The sequence below is a fragment of the Gopherus flavomarginatus genome, chromosome 5, assembly GCF_025201925.1.
Source record: "Gopherus flavomarginatus isolate rGopFla2 chromosome 5, rGopFla2.mat.asm, whole genome shotgun sequence".
In the NCBI taxonomy this organism is placed as follows: domain Eukaryota; kingdom Metazoa; phylum Chordata; order Testudines; family Testudinidae; genus Gopherus; species Gopherus flavomarginatus.
Genome location: NC_066621.1, coordinates 142,331,866 through 142,352,005, shown reverse-complemented (window position 1 = coordinate 142,352,005; position 20,140 = coordinate 142,331,866). Strand labels below are relative to the sequence as shown.

General features: G+C 46.0%; 1 protein-coding gene across 18 annotated transcripts in view; it reads right to left on the bottom strand.

Annotated features, from left to right (window-relative positions):
• Positions 1-20,140, bottom strand: part of INF2 (inverted formin 2) — a 74,815-nt gene that overhangs the window by 11,142 nt on the left and 43,533 nt on the right. For 2 of the 18 annotated variants that reach the window (XM_050954093.1, XM_050954092.1), the window contains exons 6-23: positions 17,946-18,087; positions 17,668-17,809; positions 16,299-16,829; positions 16,182-16,220; positions 16,026-16,142; positions 15,822-15,986; positions 13,501-13,646; positions 13,351-13,412; positions 11,882-11,984; positions 11,707-11,792; positions 10,431-10,531; positions 7,886-7,956; positions 7,621-7,728; positions 5,159-5,229; positions 3,751-3,871; positions 3,206-3,370; positions 1,928-2,030; positions 954-1,115 (exon numbers count right to left, since the gene is read on the bottom strand). In XM_050954093.1, the coding sequence (XP_050810050.1) occupies positions 954-1,115; positions 1,928-2,030; positions 3,206-3,370; positions 3,751-3,871; positions 5,159-5,229; positions 7,621-7,728; positions 7,886-7,956; positions 10,431-10,531; positions 11,707-11,792; positions 11,882-11,984; positions 13,351-13,412; positions 13,501-13,646; positions 15,822-15,986; positions 16,026-16,142; positions 16,182-16,220; positions 16,299-16,829; positions 17,668-17,809; positions 17,946-18,087 (2,435 nt within the window). Of the gene's footprint in view, positions 1-953; positions 1,116-1,927; positions 2,031-3,205; positions 3,371-3,750; positions 3,872-5,158; positions 5,230-7,620; positions 7,729-7,885; positions 7,957-10,430; positions 10,532-11,706; positions 11,793-11,881; positions 11,985-13,350; positions 13,413-13,500; positions 13,647-15,821; positions 16,830-17,667; positions 17,810-17,945; positions 18,088-20,140 lie in introns of all 18 variants that reach the window. The other 16 variants (XM_050954095.1, XM_050954100.1, XM_050954098.1 and 13 more) reach the window with 16 other exon arrangements.

Genomic DNA, 20,140 nt, shown 5'->3' with positions numbered 1-20,140 from the left:
CAGGAGCTTTTTATGTCTTATCCAAAAAACTACCCACTCCCAAAGCTTAGTGACCCCTAACATCACATGGGGGCATTTGGTTCGGAACCCAGACTCCCACACAGCAAAGCACTTCAGCACGTACTTAATTTCGAGTATTTGCTTAGCTCCCAGTGACGTTAATCAGTTTCATTCCTACTGAAGTCAATGGAACTTAAACATGCTACACAGAAGCCAAGCTGAGGGGACCTAAGGGTCAAAGAATTCCCAGCCAGCATCATGTGCCTGATCCTGCTGTCCAAGCCTCATTGCAGTAAATAGCTCTGCCTGAGACAGGCCTTCAGAACTGCCCCCCTTCTGGGTTTCTCCCGTCCAAGTACCAACCCAGCCTGACCCTGCTTTTTAAAGGGATTGCAGGAAGGCTGCAATTTGCAAGTTATCTCCTGTGGCAGGCCAGGCGATGCCCTGCAACAAGATCGTTGGCTGGTTTGCATCTGGGAATGGAGGCTACCGCCTCAAAAGCTGAAAGGAAGCTCACGCTGCAAATTTAGAAAATAAGCATCTCTGGGTAACATTTCCAGAAGTGCCCAAGTCCCTTGGAAAATGGGACTTAGTCACTCGCACGCTTTTTTGAAAATGATCCCCCTTGTCTATTGATCAAATGCAACAATTCAAAGAAGAGAAGTTCCTGTATGTGTAACGCCGACAGACCCCGATTGTCGGCAGATGGGACTGAACCTGGGGCATCTGGAGCTAAGTGCATGAGCCTCTACTGCATGAGCTAAAAGCCGGCTGACTGTTAGCTAAGGAGCAGAGCAGACTCATTTTATCTCTCTAAGTGGTCTTGGTGCCACTAGACGGGACATAACACTATACCCAGAAGGTGTGTGGGTTACTTATGTATTTGTTTTGCTACAATATTTGCAGCAGGCTGGAGGTTAATGGTTGCAGGTATGGTTGGTCTTTAGTCTTACCAGGCTCTCTCTCCTTCAGCGTTTCGGCAGGTGAGGCTTTAGGAGCAGTGTTCGGCTCATTCTTGTTCTTAGCCGTTTTCCGCAACTGGAAACCTTTCCTTATGTCGGCCAGCAGGGCATCAATAACACACACCTCCTCCTGCTTCACGGCCCCTTTCTTAACTAGTGGTTAAACAAAAATGGGGAAATGGCTAACGCTGCACTCCTGGGGCATGGACAGTGATAGTTGAAAGTGGTGGGATTACCACCCAGGGTATGGACTGGGGAGAGAGGGCCTAATTTTCCATTGCCCTGCCCCTTGTGTAATCACCTGTTCCAGTGCAAAGTGGGTGTCAAACTCTGTCACTCTGATCTGGTACCATTGTACACCCACTGAACCAGTGTAAATGACTATGGATGGTGAAGGGCAGCGAAGAACCTGGCCCAGAGCCCTGGCCAACCAGGGTCGGCACCTCTAGTATTCTCTCCCCTTTGCCCTATGCCAAAGTACACCTGTGGCACCCTGCAGGCCAAGGCCTTTACATGGCTCCTATTCTGTATCCTGAATTTTATTGAAGGTGAGGGAGGGATAATCTTGTTTCTCCCCTTTGCTGCTGTCTGCTGCATGGTGGTAAGGGGCCTCTTTATGGCACCCAAAAGCCTTCAGCCATAGAACACTCAGAAATCTACGCTGAATGATTATTATTGGAACATTAAGGCAGGAAGAGTTGGGAGCTTCTATCAGTCCTCACATAGCTGACTATGGATTGTATGCAGTGTTGTTGTAGCCATGGATATTAACTGACTATGGATTGTATGCAGTGTTAAGCCAGGATATTAGCGAGACAGACCTCAAGAAGAGGTCTGTGTAAGCTCAAAAGCTCATCTCTCTCCCCAACAGAAGTTGGTCCAATAAAAGATATTACAATCCACAGAGAGACAAGGTGGGTGAGGTATGTACATCTCCTTGTAAAGAAACCCTTTCGAATACTCACTGATCTTCCCATTGTCTCCCTTTTGTCTCTTAGCCTCTTCCACTTCCAACTGTTTCTTCCTTTTTTCTGCCTTTGCAGCTTGTTCCTTCCGGTCCTTGTTCTCCTGGAGCCAGAGAAGAGTCACAGGGGATGTTTGGTTAAATATCTGGTAGCAAAGCCACCTAAAGGGAAGATGGTTCAGTCTATTCACAGCTTGTTGCAAAACAAGGGGGAAATCCTGGCTCCTCCCTCCCAGAGAGATCCAACAGGCAGCTGGGAGCCGTGTGCTCCCCCACTGAGGGGTGAAAAGAAGTGAGTGTGCTTGGCTGGGGCTCCATCCCCATCCCACAGTGTGGCATGGGAATGGGCAGCAACTGGGTCCATTGTCCAGACTCCCCATATACTGGGGATGGACAGCAGGATGAGGAATCTCCCCGCACTGGCTGCAATGGACCCTGAAACCCTTCCCCAGCTGCTACAAAACCCTCTTTGAGCCAAACCTGGTTGCTTGGGCTGGACTCAGCCATCGGTTTCTGACCCACTATAAATCCACAACTTTTCTACAAACTTATCCTGGAAGAGAAAGTGTCCTGGGTCTATCACTCAAACTCTGGGTTAATGTCAGCTTCTGGCCTAGCAGCTCCCAGTTGCTAGTGCAAAGCTCACTGAGCTCCATCCTCACTTGGCAAAGGGGTTCCTTCATTAGTGCACATTGCAATCTGAAAGCTCCTGCAGATCTCAGTCAAATCCCCAAGCTAGCTGTTTCAGTATCACACTCAGAACCCAGTAATGTCAGTGGCAAAAATCCCATGGACTTTAGCAGAGGAAGGCCCTAGCTCAGGAATCTGACCCTCAGGTTCATATCCTTCAGTGTGATCAGATGGTGCAAAGTGGATAGATTCCAGCTAGAGATGGCCAGTGATGAACACTTCTTGCAGTCCTGCCCACCTGGCTTGGGGACATGCTAAGAGATGGATGGAATACGGCAAGGGGCATGGTGGGGTTGGATGAGGGTATGGCGGAGCAGAGCTTTGTTACGCCAATTCTCCATTGGCATATGGTCCATCATGGACCTTATGCCTTTGGAGAAGTTAGAGCAGCCACTTGGTTGCTCTAATTAAAGTCAGGGCTGGGCCAATGCTGAATCAGAGGGTCATAATGAGCTCCTTGATGGCCCTGCCCTCACCCTCTGCACCAAATGGAGCTCAGAAAAGGGAAAACCAGGTCCTATATACTGTCTGAACTGATGCATGTGTTCTATCACCTGGATCCTACTACATAATATTCACAAATGCAAACCTTTAGTGCCCTAATGAAGAGATCCCTGAAGATTTTCATGGTGCTAAATATATCTTCTAATGATAACTTGTTTGCATCTTCACAGAGGTAATTTGCAAGTTCCCCCTTCTTCCTTTCAATGATTTCAAACTCCTCCTCCAACTTCTTTGATGCATTTATGCTGTCCTGAAATGCATTTAGGCCAAGTTACAAAGCACTGTGCAAGACATTGCAAGGAAAGATTAATGGAAAAATAGTTAGAATGACAATGTAACAAGAGTTCCAAGGCCCAGATCCTTGGGGTGGCCCAGGAACTCCTGGAGCAGTTAGGAGAAGAAGTGCAAAGATGGCTTGGGTTCTCCCTTATCCCTGCTCTCTGCCTTTTTGGTCAGTACCTGCTGGTCATGGCAAATGAACACAAAAAGTTGTGTGGCATCCACATTCATTTTCAAATAGGAGAGGCGATGACGGGACAAATGTTTCCACTCTTCACTCCCCCCTGAACATGCTGCCTTTGCAGAGTCTTGGCTCTCCTCTCCTCAAGTGAGGGCACTCCTTTCACTGACCTGGATGGGCGTCTCATACTGGGATTTCACGTCATCTTTCGAGGACAAAACCTTTCGTTCAAGTTCCAGCAGCTTCTTTAAATTGGAACTGGATTCCGCGCGTATGATGTCAAGATTAATTCTGAAAATGAACACAAAGCCGCAGGAGATTAAAAACAGTTCTCTTCTTGGAGGGCTGGGCTAGCTAGAAGAGAGGAAAAACTGCAATGATTTCCCACTCCACTCCCCCTTTTCTGTTTCCCAGTGACTCTATGGTATTAAGCACAGAACTATGCCTGTGTAATCTGAGGTAGCACCGCAAGGCAACACGGCCTAGTGGCTAGGGCACTGGACTGCATTGGGAGATATGAGTTCCATTCCTAGCTCTGCCACTGATCTGCTGTGCCTGGGACAAATCACTTCACTTATCTCATTGCCTCTGTCTGACTGGCCCATCAATCACCTAGCATGATGGGGCCCTGCTCTTAGTTGAGGCCCTTAGGTACTACTGTAATGCAAATAATTCATGAATTTAGAATGGGCTTTTCAAAGTGCCTCAGTGACTTAGGAGCACAACTCCATTCACTTTCAATGGTGTTTGTGTTTCAATGGGGCTGTGCTCCTAAGTCACTTAAACACTTTAGGGTGGGCTTTTCAAATTCCCCGATAGTACAGAGCATCACCAGCTAGAATGGATCATGCTCATATTTGCTCAAAATTATCTGGATGTGCAAATTCTCAGGAGACATTTGTCCACATGTATCTTGTTGTGCTTAATGTTTTGTTCTCAAGAAAAAAATGGTCACTAGTGTAAGAGAGATGAAAAATCCAAACAGTCCTCCCAAAACCTTCAAGCAACACAAACACCTGTGTTAACAAGCCAGCTCTTTGCCAGCCCCATGAGGAGAACATCCCCCAGCAGCACTTATGAAGAGAAGGCCAGGTCTAACTGGAATCTTGTGTATTATATATTTGGAAATGGATATATACCGACTTTAATTGTTTGGCTTCACTAACACATTAGAGAGACTAATCTACAGATTCAGGGCTCTTCTGAAGCTGCTAGGCTATTGTCCCTGAATACAGCAGTGACAGGTACTTCAGCACTGCTTATAGGTAGCTAGGATTAAAAAGATAGAGCCTCCTTGAACTCCATACCATTTCTGTGAATGCCTGCAAAGCAGAATTAATTGAATGCAGCACAATTTCCGACCCTACTTACTGGCTTACTTATTGCTGAACCATGCATATAGCCAATTTGCATTTTAAAACAGCTCCAGAATTTGCAAAAGGAAATCCTTTGGTTAAAACTAGTTGAGTCTCTATCCGGTTAATGAATGGATTATGAGAACAGCCACTTATGTCTTAATTTCTTGAATCTGGGTGGTTCTCCTTTTTTGAATTTAAAGTAACAGGTTCTCAATCCTACCCGGCTGCCTTTGAGACACATTCAAGGTCCTTGGGAAGCTGTAGGAGGTCTGTGTGACTTTTCTCTACTTCCTGAAACAGAAACGTTTGTTATTTTTGTATTTATTTTTCGCACGCAGTGGGTGCATAGTGGGGGGAGGGGAGGCGGAGGGGAAGGGTTACAAACAGAGGGAATGACTGGCGTACGCAATGTTTAATTCCCACCCCTCTCCCCACTGTTTGTTTAGCAGGATTCAGAAGGGGACTGGCTTTCTCTATGGTTGCAAAGACTATCCAGAATTATAAGAGTACGGATTAAGAAAAAATATACAAGCGTATTGAAAGGGCTATGAACCTTCATGCCTCAGGGTGGAGAGCGATCTCTAACTGATGGGTGGTTATAAAGGAACTTTCCCAGTAGATAGATTATCCCAGAATCTCCTGCTGTGCGGTTTCTTTGACCTTCCTCTGAAGTGCAGGATCCAGGCTGCTGCTGGAGGCAGGATATTGGACTAAAAGGACCGTTAGTCTGATCCAGTCTGGCAATTCTTATGGGCCTGTGTATGCATTAAGAACATCTGTGTCCTAGTTTATCTGCCTGCTTGCCTATCTATCTACTTACTTATACAATGTGATGGGGCAAGGCCAGATGGCTACAATAAAGTAGTAAGGAACAAGTATGTTAGCCCCAGGCTAACCGAATCCCTAGTACCGTGGTAACCAAATGGCAGTTGCTCCAGGTTAATCAAGACACTTGGGGCCAATTAAGATCTTTCTAGAAGGCAGTGGAGATAGCTACATTGATTGGGCCACCTGAAGCCAACCAAGGGCTGGCTGGAACTAGTTAAAAGCCTCCAAGTTAGTCAGTGAGATTCGGGTGTGAGGAGCTGGGAGCAAGAGGTGCAAGGAGCTGAGAGTGAGTGAGAGCGTACTGCTGGAAGATTGAGGAATACAAGCGATATCAGACACCAGGAGGAAGGTCCTGTGGTGAGGATAAAGAAGGTGTTTGGAGGAGGCCATGGGGAAGTGGCCCAGGGAGTTGTAGCTGTCATGCAGCTGTTACAGGAGGCACTATAGACAGCTGCGATCCACAGGGCCCTGGGCTGGAACCCGGAGTAGAGGGTGGGCCTGGGTTCCCCCCAAACCTCCCAACTGCTGATCAGACACAGGAGGAGTTGACCCAGACTGTGGGTTCCACAAGAGGGGAAGATCACTGAGGTGAGCAAATCCGCCAATAAGCACAGGACCCACCAAGGTAGAGGAGGAACTTTGTCACAACAACCATCTTTGCCACAGTGTCTGAGCACCTCAGCTTAGCAATCTGGAGTCGGCTAATTTTTTTTAAGGTGTCACGGTAAAAGTGAGACCCCCCAAAAAGGTTTGAATGCACAGGATTGGCGAGGGAAGAGCTAATGAACAGGACAATAAGACTGGCATCACTGGCAGAGGAGAGGGAGAAATGGTAAGCTCTGGGTGGCAGGGACTGTTTTTTTGGTTCTTTGTTTGTACAGCACCTAGCACGATGGATCCATGACTAGGCATCCTAGCCACTTTGGTAATACAAAAAATAAATATAAGGGTAGCTAAGCAGAAGTGAGAAAGCTATGAAAGATCTTGAAGCTTGGGCAAGAAGCTTGAATGTGATCTGGTAGAGAAGAGAGAGCCAGTGGAGCACGCTAACATTGGAGGTGACTTCAGTGGAGCTACAGGCCAGGAATATGTTTCTGGCAGCTGCATTTTGTATGAGTTGGAGTGGGGTAAGATGCGCGTCAAAGAAGCAAGAGAGGAGGAACTTACAGAAATCCAGGTGGAAGATGACTAGGACTTGGATGAGATTCTTTGCTTTCTCAACTCGTTGTTTAGATTTCTTTTAAAGCTAGGTAGCACCTGCAGCCCAAGTACTATGAGCCCAAGCAAATCAAGCTATCTCTCCAGTACTATGCAAATATAACACCGACAGACCTCGGATGTCAGTGGGCGGGATCAAAACTGGGATCTCTGGAGGTAAACGCATGAGCCTCTACTGCATGAGCTAAAAGCCATATGGCTCTTAGCTAAGGCTGTAGAACAGCCTTATTAACCTCTCTCTAAGTCAGGGGTTCTCAAACTGGGGGTCGGGTCCCCTCAGGGAGTCACGAGGTTATTACATGGGGGCTAGTAAGCTGTCAACCTCCACCCCAAGCCCTGCTTTGCCTCCAGCATTTATAATTGTGTTACATATATAAAAAAGTGTTTTTAATTTATAAGGGGAGTCGCACTCAGAGGCTTGCTGTGTGAAAGGGGTCACCAATACAAAAGTTTGAGAACCACTACTCTAAGTGGTCTCGGTGCCAATAGATGGGACAGAGCACCACACCAGGGGGTGTGTGGGTTACACAAACAAGTGAGGAGCATATGAACATAAGCACATAACATCAACCAATGGTATGGCTGGAAAAATAGTTCATGTCCAACCAAAATTCCCAAAGGAAATTGCAGTAGTACCTCCAGAATATGGTGGAGCAGAGTAATACGGGTTTGGTTTGCTTTGGTTTCAGTTAGTTTGAGTAAAGTGCTAATTTTAAAGCCATCGGCATCTCCAGTGTGACTTCCCTGAAAGACAGAAAGAAGAGGCAAGAATAACTCATGTCAAACTCAAATACTTATTCTGTATTTATAACCTATACATGCAAAAGAGAGGAAAAAAAGTTCTTTCGATCCATAAAATGTAATTATCTCTTAAAAACAATAACAAAAAAAGATTTCTTACATAGTTAAGAAAGTTTCCAACTTTGAGAATCAGTTGACAAAAAACTGGCAGGCGATGGGTCGTTAGAAGATCTGAAAAATAAAGGTATCCTTTACATAAGGGTCAGCTTCAAAACTGAATGTTTCCCAAACTGGATCAGAATTTCCATTGTACCAAGGCAGGATTTCCATACACTAGAACCTCAAAGAACCTCAAACACCAGAGTTACGGACTACAAGCAAGATACCACGTGAAACTAGAAGTAACCAATCAGGCAGCAGCAGAGACACTTCTCCTCCCTCCCCAAAAAGCAATACAGGCACAGTATAGCATTTGCATCTTAAAGGCAGGCACATCTCGGCAGCCTGTCCCCATCCCCACATGCGGGGCAGCCACTTCCAGCTAAGAGGTGAAGAGGCTGAGGCTGCCAGCCCAAGGCAGCAAGAGACAGCAGAGTAGGAGGGAGCTCAGCTGCTGCCAGAGCCTGGCCTGGAGTGTCAGCTGCTGGATCTGGAGCTCGAACTGCACTTTGTTCAGAGTTACCACCATCTTAGAGTTACAGACCTCCGTTCCCGAGGTGTCCATAACTCTCAGGTTCTACTGTATTTGTAACCCAAACGCTGCTGCATGCTGTCTCATGTGGAAGAAGACTAACAGGAAACAGACTTTAATCAGACCCGTCTAGCTTCATTGGTTGGGCTGAGTAAAAGGTTTGGTTGATTTGCTGGACATTTTAAAGTTCTTTCGTCTTTATTAGGAAAATATATAGCGACTGTTTCTCTCCATTTACACTAGTGTCACACTGCTGTAACTCCATTGACTTGAATAGAATTACTCCAGATTTACATTGGTGTAAGTCAGAGAATCAGGCTCCAGCATTTTTGTCTTAAAAAAGCACTGAGGCCTGGATCCTGAAAGGTGTTTAGGTTCCTCACTTTCATTGAAATCAGCGGATGTTAGGAGCCTAAACAGCTTTGAGGATCTTGGCCTTAGAGCCTGCCCCAGTGCACAGTGAAAACAGTTTTGAGCAATCCTTGCAATTATATCCTAGCCAGTGTATCTCTACCTGCTAGTCCTATTGTTCTCTAGTGGCTGGAGAGACCAGGAGGCTGCTTATCAGGATGTGAAGGATACAACGTGTGTCCTCGCTTATCTCCCAACAGTAAGCTCTGTAGCACCAACAGAAGGGGCGCTGGAGGCAGCATCAGGAACATCCAGAGGCAGGCTGCATGGTCGAAGCCTTTCTGAGCATTTCACACAAATCCCAGCACCCCCTTATAATTCCAGCTGGTCAAAACTATGGCACAGCATGATGGAGTCAGACTTTCTGGGTACGTTACTCTCAATAGCGGAGATGGAACATGATTCCAAGTCCATTGAAGGCAATGGGAGTTTTTCTCCTGACTTCAGTGGGCTTTGGATCAGGATAACAGAAAATTAATTTATACTCTGTATTTTTTCCTGTTGCCAAAAAATAAAATCTGCAAGTACAAATTCAAACCCTGGAAAGTGCCCTAGAAGTGGCGCTAGTGACTTTATTTACACTAGGAGGAGATTTTGAATAAGAATCGCTCAGAACATTTTATTCCTTCCCTTCTCCCCTGCTGCCTTTTTTCCAGAAGCATTTCCCATTCTGTTCTTTTCATATCAGCCCTGCGCTCCTTAAACAACTTCACGCACTCCAAAACAGGAAGCATAACTTATGGTGAGGGTACCACATGATCTACCAAGGTATATCCATAGTGGCCTACATCGCTGCTGTATCTGAGTACTTCCTATTTAGAAAAGCAAACATAACAAACTTTCTCATCCTACTCAGTCTGTAGGACAAAGAGTTTTGATTAGTTTATAGGGGGCTTTGGGAGTGTGATTTTTTGTGGGGTGAGGCGGGATTGTGTGTGAGGAATTTATTGAGGGAAAGCTCAGTTGAAGAATTTGTTTAGCATTAACTTCTAAACGTGGTCATTCTTTACTCCTGCAAGAGTGAGTTCTGTAACCTAAAACCTGCTTCTCTGAAACCTGTGTCACTTGCACCAACAAACCTCTGACTGGTTGACAAAGTCGTCGTTCAAATGGACTGTATCCTGGGGGTCACAGAGGGTGAAGTGTCCTCTCTCTGGTACCCAGTGCCAGCTCCATGGCAGGGCTCTGAACATCAGGAAAGACAGCTTGAACTACACTCCGTGCTCATTGGTGAGCCAGGGCAGAGAGTGGAGAAGTAGGGTGGTGCGTTTATAGTAGCCAATGGTGTTAAGCAGACAGGCTGCTGAGCTTTGTACCTGTTGGAGGTTTTTCAAGGCTTGTGGCTCTATTCCTAGTTATGAGTTGCAATAATTTAAACTTGGTGGCCATGAATGCATGGGCCATCCTGGCCAGGTCTGTGTCTGGTAGGATGGGGGTGCAATATTCTGGCTAGTTGCAGATTTGCATATGTATGAGATGGAGACAACAAAAGGCCACTTCTTCTTTAAATTCCCGGGTAAGACAGATATATGCCCACAAGCTGAAATGAGGCCTCACATGGCTCTGAACATAACACGCTGAGGGGTGACGCTGTCCCATTTACCTTCACAGGCTTTCCTGATCGCTTCTGCTTTTGGCTGTAGCATATCTAGCATGACGGTGGTCTCTTCACATGACAGCATACACTCAATCCGCAGCTGGTAGCTAAGAGAGGGAGCAGGCACAAACATACAGTTATGCTTAACAGATTCCTGATCCTCCCAGCAGAGTCCCCCCCTTCCCATTCCCCAAACCATCACACTCTAACCTCTGCCAAAAACCATATCCAGGCTTGTGACCAGCTACCATGTCTGCGTCACATTGATACTGCACAGCTCTGTCTGTGGCTTGGGGATGTTCTTTCTCAATGGCAGGCCATAAGTGGCAGAACGGAGATAGTGGCTCCTGCTGTAGAGGACACGCTGATCTCAGTGGAGAGGGAGGACGGCTACGTGGCTATTGGGAGAACTGGATTCTATTCCCAACACTCCAAAAGCCTTCCTATGTGACTTTGGGCAAGTTACTTAACCAGCGGGCCCAGGGCCTATGCCAGCTTCTCCCATCTCAGTAGGAGAGATTGTGCTGGAGCAGTCACATTCTACAGGGCCACAGACAGCCCCCTCAGCCTGAAAAAGAGGTGGTGCTAACTGTGGAAGGGTATGTCCATCACTTTCTGTCATCACAGTGTGCTGGCAGGGATTCCGATTGCCTTACGATTCTTTCCTCTGGCAGCAAACCCAGAAGGGCATTGGTGCTATCCCTTCCTTCAGTACAGCAGTCTTACTAAGCTTCAGTAAATGGCCAGGTTGGCCCAGCGATGCATAACTTACATTTAACTGTACCAGTGTGTCTGCTCCTCTCTGACACAGAGACTACTCCCCTACCTTACAAGGGTGAGGATGATTAATATTTGTAAAGCACTTTGAGAGTCTCTGATGGAAGAGGCATGTGAAATGCAAATAAATACATAAGTGCAACGTTATAATATGACTACAAATAAACAAACAAACAAAACAACTATGGAGTATACTAAAAGCATTTTAAGAAAGGCTTAGTTTTAACGCAACAAATCCATTAAAAGGAATTTTTTTTTGAGAAGGCCTTTCTCTAGTGTTATAACAATAAAAGAGAGAGACTCTTTAAAGCTGATTTTCCCTAATTGCAGCAAACGTCTTGGTATTCAGAATGTTCTGCAGAGTCATGCTCTAATTTAGAGTACTTTCAGTATCCTTTGAAACGACTACAGAGCGCTACAATCGGATCAAAAAGAGAAGCTTGCTGTTATGGAAAATAATATGCAAGCAAAAGATCGGCATGAAGTTGCTAATGATCTGCCTTACCTGGGAACCCTGAGGAGGAGAAGATAAAATTGATCTGCACTTGCTAACTTGGCTTTTTCTTCCTTGAAGGCTTTCAGGTTTTCTATCTAACAAGAAAACACAAGAGTCAAGACCCCAGAATTGCATCATATCTACAGCCTTCGTGAACTGAATTAAAAGAATCTTTCCATCTAACCTCATGCTTTTCAGGTAGCAGCTTCAGTAACTGCTTCAGAACCTCTACATCAAACTTGGTCCTGTCCCCTTTTTCAATCATGTCAACTACCTCTTCATTTGAGCTGCAGAGAACAGGCACATAATTAGAAGCAGCAACAGAACAACAACACTGGCCAGCTCCCTTTGACCATATGCTATTGATTATGCCTTACAAACGCTAGTGAGTGGTGCATAATTAGGCCTTACTGACAGCAAGGCTGTTCCATGGATTAGCGCAGTAACCTGGTACTCAGAATTATAAAAAGGGCAGCATGCTGGTTTTAGATGAGGCGCACTCATCCATTCTCGAGGTACCATTAGAGAAAAGGATATGGCCATTCTTCCCATCCGGTACTGATCACCCCGGGAGGAATCATTCCACCTTAGACTGTGAGTATTAGTGCAGTGCGTGGTTATACTGCAAGACTTGTTTGCTTTAACCAACCAGTTTATTTTAACAAGTTTTAAATGTTATCACTCAGGTCATTCACAGGCCTCCACTGAATTACACTATCTACAATTGCCCTGAGGCGCAAACCTTACAGAATTCAGTTTGGTTTTATTTATTATCTTTACACTACTAATTGGGAACACAAAAACCAAAGGTTACACATCAGGTACCTGTTTATGTCTTTAGGCACCTAAAAATCTGGCCCGTTTCTCGCTGTGCCTCAGTTTCCCTCTGTAAAATGGGGTATAAATAGCACTGTACTTCCCTGCTGGAGTGTTGTGAAGATAAATACATTTTAAAAAATTTAAAAATTTCTCTTCAGTAGATAGCTATAATAAACTGAACACAAGAGGGACTGATAACATAGGAGTAAGTGGCCACTGTCTCAAATAAAATTACTATATTCCCTTCTTGTGTTTACCTTCCATTACTTTTACCACCATGGAACATAAGCGAGATGCTTTAAAATCAGTAACTGTGGACATGAATAGAGATATGTAATGTTGTATCCTAGAAAAATTATAAATAGATGAGATTGAACTAGCTGTCTTCCTTGTTTGTATTTAGGCATGTCATTTTATAGTCACTCCTTCGATGGTCATTCACTCGCTCTATGTCTTAGCATTCAGAATGTGTTTGAATTGTGGGAAGTATACTGTCCTGTGTCATCCTTTCATTTTAAATCTCAAATACAATCTTTATTGTACTGTCTCTCACTAGAAACATTTAGGCTGTGATCCTGCAAATAATTTAAACAGTGAATAGTCCCACTGACTCTGGTGCTGTGAATAAAATTACTCGTTTGTAATTATTTGTATGGCCAGGCCCTGGATGTCCTAGGAAGAAGGATGGTCATTTGGCTAAGGGATTAACCGTGGTCTTGGGAGTCATATGGATTTTTCAGCCCCTTACAGAACTGTCTGCTACAAATGCCATGCTCATTTCACTTGCCAAACTGCTGCTTTATTCAACAATTGTGAAAACAGTTCATAGCTTACCATTTAAATTGCTTCAAAAATATGTTCAGATTGAGACTCTTCTTGGAGTCTAAGAATGTGATCTGTTTAAGAAATAATAATTTTTGTTAGATAAGCCATGTGCAGTGGCCTTTCACTGTAATCTTCAGATGATGAGAAATAGCCCATTACCTCCTTTGGTTCCACTTTCACTGGGGTAGCCGCTTTCTCTTTGGGCTTTGTTTGCGGAAAACAAAAAAGCTGCTCAATACTCATGTAATCAGGCTCTATAGTTTCATCGCTGCCGCTGCTCACTGATGCCCACATGGAGCGACTTTCTGAAAGAGATGAGGTATTAAGAGCTTTTTAGAGGTATCTGAAAACTCACATCAAGAGAATGTCCCTCACTACTTATGTTGCCAACCCTCCAGGACTGTCCTGGAGTGTCCATGAATTAAAGATTAACCGTTAATTAAAGATTAAGTCATGGGATGAAACCCCCAGGAATATGTCCAACTGAAATTGGCAACCCTATTTACTAAAAGGGATACCTTGAGAAAGATGAATGCAATAAATAAGAAAGGAGGCAGATTAGCCCTGGACCTCTGTTAATTATTTAAAAGTGGCAGCTCCCGCAGGATCCCAAAGGTTTGAAGCTGGATTAAACAAGGGAATCTACAGCCGCCAGTGATTTAGCCGAGCTGAAGGCAGCAGCCGAGCTAAATGGGATTGACTAACTTCTGTTTGCTCTAGCTGATCGGCTACATATTGCAAGGTCACAGATGTGGCATGGGACGCCGAGCGCCGGTTATGTTATCATCTCTGCCTAGAATACGTAAAGGCTCCTGAAAGTCAGTAATGCCACCATTAGGAACCCTCTAAATACCTCTTGGGGCCCCCGGTAGGTGAAGCTATCCACAGTGTTAGTTATACTAGAGAGAATTCTGCTACATGCTGGAAGGGGAAGCTTCATTTGTTTGGGAGCTAAATTGTGACTTTACACCAAAGCACTGTGATGAGGGGAAGATGCCTTCAGGAGCTACAGGCTTGGAGGGGTAGCACAGCCGCAGCTGTGTTCCTTAAAGGATACAGATGGTGTTCTGCTGCGCAGTTAACTGGGTTAGCGTGACTGTGGGTGGGCAGAGGAGGAAGGCATGGCTCTGTGGCTAGCACCCAGCCCATCTCCTCGCACGCAGGCACAGACACCGGCCACAGTCTGGCCACTTTTTCTCTAGTCTCATTTTCTGGCTATGATCGCAATGAATTACTAAATGTGCAGCAATAGACACTGTGAGGTAACTAGTTCTGAAGCCTGGACCATAGATGCTGGAACTAGGGGTGCTGCAGCACCCCCTGACTTGAAGTGGCTTCCATCATATACAGGGTTTACAGTTTGGTTCAATGGCTCTCAGCACCTCTGGACTGGAGCCAAAAGCCAATGAAGCCAACGGGAACACTCAGTGCTAGGGCACCTCAGGCTGTTTGGGAGAGGGGAGGGGAAGGGAGATACAAGGAAAACACTATTCGCCCAGCTGCTAACCCAATAAAATCCAGTGGAAATGTCACAGTAAAACCTGACCCCCTCCAAAGGGTCCCCTGGGTAAGCACCAGTGCTGTATATTCCTAACACTTATATATGCATGGGAAAGGATTCTGGGAAGGGTTGAAGGTGTGAGTATGGAATGAAAGATTCCTTTGCAGGTTGCAAGAGGCTGAAGGGGGAGGAAGGGGGAAAGGAACAGGTAACTCGATGATTCAGCTAGTCTCGAAGATAAGGAACGAAACTGCCGCTCAAGCCCAATGCACCCAAACAAGTTCCCTGCTATTAAACAGCCAAAAGCTTGTGAGAAAGTAGAGCTGAACCAGACAAACCTGAATGGGGTTGCAAAACGAGAAAAATTGTGAAGGCCAGTGAGTGGAAGAACAACAGTCTCATGACCCTGAAGCTGGTTTGTTTTGGGGAACCTAAGGGAGCTGCAGAAGGCCGTTTTGGACTGGTACAGAGAGCATGGGAGATGAGGATCCCTGGACAAAAACGCCCCTAGAAGAACCCAGGGATTAAAACCCTCCCGAGAGCTGAAGCAAGTCGGAGATCAACAGTGGACCCTAGATGGCCTGCGCACAGGACAGAACTCTCATGTACCCTTCCCCCTTTTCTTATGTTACATCCAGGCTTGGCCAGCCTTGTGTTGTGTGTGAGAGTATCAAAGTGGGTTAGGGCTTGGGCACTAACTCTTTCATTCTTCTGCTGAGTGACGTGGGGTGTATCCAGCACTCACAGCTGTTATTTGATTAATAAAGCTTTAAAACTAGTCACTTGGTGTGCTCCTTCATCTCCTCCCCTAAAGATCCTGCGGTCTCAGCCTGATCGCCTGAAGTCCCAGGCAGATTGGTAACATAAATCTGTCACAGAAACAGATGGCATAGGACACACTGGAGGCAGCTATGTGTATGTGCATCTCTCTACAGGAGCTACAAAAACAATGACTGAGTGCAGCATTAGATACACCTACCTCGCACCACATTGGAGGGCAGTTTCTGCCAGTTGAGTTTCTTCATTCTCAGGGTTGGAGTCTTCACCTTCCTGGGGAAAGGCCTGGCATAGCCCAAAGCATAGTCAACGTGGGCAACCACTACTTCCTCCACATTGCCTTCTGGAAGGGGAGGGGGTGGCACACCTACCAGGCCGGGCAATGGGGGAGGAGGCGGAGGCACACCTCCCAGGCCGGGCAGTGGGGGAGGAGGCGGAGGCACACCTCCCAGGCCGGGCAGTGGGGGAGGAGGCGGAGGCACACCTCCCAGGCCGGGCAGTGGGGGAGGAGGCGGAGGCACACCTCCCAGGCCGGGCAATGGGGGAGGAGGAGGAGGCACACCTCCCAGGCCGGGCAGTGGGGGAGGAGGCGGAGGCACACCTCCCATACCGGGCAGTGGGGGAGGCGGCGGAGGCACACCTCCCATACGGGGCAGTGGGGGAGGAGGCGGAGGCACACCTCCCAGGCCGGGCAGTGGGGGAGGAGGCGGAGGCACACCTCCCAGGCCGGGCAGTGGGGGAGGAGGCGGAGGCACACCTCCCAGGCCGGGCAGTGGGGGAGGAGGCGGAGTCATGCCAGGCAGTGGTGGTGGGGGACGAGGAGCTGGCACAGTGGCCATGCCAGGCAGTGGTGGTGGGGGACGAGGAGCTGACACAGCTGCCATGCCGGGCAGTGGTGGTGGGGGAGGAGGAGGAGCAGCACTAGGCAGGGATATGCACTGCCCTGGTGAAGTGGAGCAGACTGCTAGCTGGGAGGGTGAGACATTCTCTGTGGCTCCTGGTGGCCCCGGTGAAGGTGCTGCTGTCGCTGGAGGGAAGGCTGTTGTAGTAGAGCTCTGAGCTGCATTCAGGGACTCCCCGAAATCTGTGTCAGTCTGAGTGCTTTGGCTCATTCTCTCAGCTGATCGTTTTTGCTCTAAGTTTCGTTGGTTTGGGCACTTCTTTATGGATAACAGTCTCTCCAGGACTTCTTCAATGCTGTTCCCTTGGACTGTAAACCAAGGTGAGGGGAAAACAAATGTAAACTAAACGTTATCAAAGACTATCCAGATCTCCTTTTGAGCAATTGATCTGCAGCAATATGAGCATCCCACAGGTTTCATCAATTATGTTAGAGAGACCCCTGGAACTGATCTCTGCTGCAGCAAGCTTTTCCCACTGAGCTCACCGCAGGAGTTGGGCCTCGCATGTTAACAACACCTTTGTGTATGTATAGTGCTGCCCTGTCCAGCAATGAAGGCTCCTGCAATCAACAGAAAGACTCCCATTGACTTCAACAGATTTTGGATCAGAATAAACCCTGGGATTCCTTTGTAGAGACAAGGACTTAGTCTACACTACAACGTTTTGCCAGTGGAGCTATATCAGCTGGGAGTGTGAAAAACGTCACGCCCTCTAGCCAACATAGCTATGCCAGCCAAAAACCCTGGGGTAGATGCAACTGAGTCAATAGAAGAGAGCTTGTGTCAGCTAAGCTAAGGTAATAGCAGCTAAGGTAATGTCTCTCAGGGAGGTGGTGTGCCTACGTTGGCAGAACTCCTTCTGTTGACTTATGCCATATTTCCAGTAGGGGGCTCTGCTGCTGTAGCTATATTGATAAAGGCTCTGTAGTGTAGACAAGGCCAAGGAATGAAATCCTGATCCCGGTGACTTCAATAGGGCCAATATTTCACCCAAGGATTTCAGCACAGACTACATATTGACTTTTTTCCTTGGGTTCTGTTTAATTCTGAGTGGATGCAATAATGGAAGTTATGTACATTTGATTTTGGGAAGTTGGGAAGAGTGTGGGGGGGCAAAGCCTGAAATAGCAGGCAAGTTGTTCTTACTGTCATTGGCAAGCAAAATGGCTCTGTTCGCTAAGATTTCCAAAGATTCCCACAACAACAGGTTGGAGCGATGAGAAGGTTCCAAATGCAAAAGGGTCTGGAGAATGGACAGCAGTTGGATGGCGACCGGAGAGCTGCTCACCTGAAATACAAGACAGTTTCCTATTAATTGCATTCTCTCTCTTTCAAATATCACTGCAGCACCCACTTCTGGTCTCCAGGGCTGGCTGCTGTCATTCCCAATTCAGAACGGTATCCCCAAAGTAGGTCCTACTCACTTTATTGAAAAGACACGAAAAGACCTCTTGGTGATTGTTCATGTCAATCCCATCGCATATCTTTAACAATTCCTCGTCATCTTCGGCCTTGGACTCCTCAAATGTCTCACACTGGATAAACAGGTCCTCGTCCTCTATGTCTCTACAATATCACAACATCCACTTTAATTGGAGAGCGTATAGCACCAGTTCCAGTTGAAACTTCGGTGTTGGTGTCGCTTGTACTACTTCACCCACCAGCCTGACTATTCACGGCTGAAATGACCTTTCTCTTAGTATCCCACCATCCTCTCCCTCGCTGCAGAGTACCTTCCTCTGCAAGTAACTCCCTGAAATTAACGGGACAGCTTTCAGAGCAAGGTGTTATTCAAGGGAGAGATGTGTGGCTGAATCCGACCTCGGATGTGTTTTGAAAGCAGGTAAAAGAAACATCTGCTCAGAGTTTTGACAGGATCATCGCATTTCCCTTTTTTAATTCTTCTCTCTTCACTTGACACTAGTTATTTATCCAGACAAAGGAGGATCATTCATATGATTTATTTGCTGTTTCAACTGACGTTCCTTCCCTGATCAAAAAAGGGTTTTTTTTATAATTGGAAATCATAATCTGCAGGACTCATAGAACAGGCCCCCAACCTTTGTTAGCTGATGGCAATGGAAACACCGCTTAGCTCTTAATTTTTAAAGGACTAGAGCAGACATCCCAACCGTGTGAATAACTGACATTTGTTATGCATATATCTTAAAACTTGACATGGTTTCCTCATGGACTGTCCTTGCAAATGAACAATTTGTTCAGACAGGTACGTCTAGCCACGTGCCTTAGCTGGATGTTTCTGGGACAAGAACCAGCAATCAAATGGTAAAATGCCCTCAAACTGTTCAGTGACCAGAAGCTGTTGATACTGTAAGCTGAGCTGACCTACACACTCAACAAGACAACAGCACATTGATCCACAGTGATCTGTTTGGATTGAGTCTGCAAGTGCTTTGCAAAAACAATCTTGAAAACTGTCCCAGTTAAAGTTATGGTCAGTGTGGATGAGGCAAAACTTGTTTTGTTTAACGTCTCCCCTGACCCAAAATAAAAACCAAAAAAGCCAGGTAAGTGAGGCTTTAAGCCAGGGGTCTCAAACACAAAGTAAAACTATTAACCCATGCTTATTTCCCTCCCTCCCCTGTGCCCCATAGTTCCTTACATCTCCTTGTCAATTGCTGGAAATGGGCCATTTTCATTACCACTACAAACAGTTCTTTTTCTCTCCTGCTGATAATAGCTCACCTTAACTGATCACTCTCCTTATAGTGTATATGGTAACACCCATTTTTTCATGTTCTCTGTGTGTATATATATAATCTTCCTACTGTATTTTCCACGGCATGCATCCGATGAAGTGGGCTGTAGCCCACAAAAGCTTATGCTCTAATAAATGTGTTAGTCTCTAAGGTGCCACAAGTACTCCTGTTCTTTTTGCAGCTAAAGACTACTACAGCTGCTCCTCTGAAACCTGTAGTATTTATGGAAATCTTAGACATAGTCTCCAGACCCCAAGGGTCCCCGGACCACAGGTTGAAAACCACTGTTTTAAAGCACAACTGTGTTGATAAATTAGAAACAAGCCATAAAAGGGGAGTTGGAATGTGTGTGTGGGAGGGGGAAATCTTTTAAAGGAAATCAGATTTTGGACCTGATCTTTTAATCCATCCTTTTGATTAACTATGCAGCAACACAAATATATATCAAAGTCTGCCCACAGCAAGAATCCAATTGTCACATGGAAAACATTGATGCATCTGCCTCCCATCACTTAGGGCTTACCCTGAAAGGTGCTGATCACTTTAACTCCAGTCCAATAACACACATCAGGCCTGATCCAAAGCCTGTTGAAGTCAATGGAAAGATTCACTTTGACATCAATGTGCTATGTGGATCAGGCCCTTAACTCTAAGCCTGGAGTAGTTCACTTGATTTCAACAGGACTACAATCACATGCTGAAAGTTATGCATGTGCACAAATACTTCCAGGATCAGAACCCTACAACATGGAGATGGGCTCAAGCATCAGAATTTGGATCTGGATCTAGATTTCAAACACTCCAAAATCTGGGGTGCTTGGATCTTAGGTTTTGGTTTAGAAAAAGGAGCTATTTACAAAATTTAGATCTCAATTCAGATTCGGAACACTGCAAAAGTT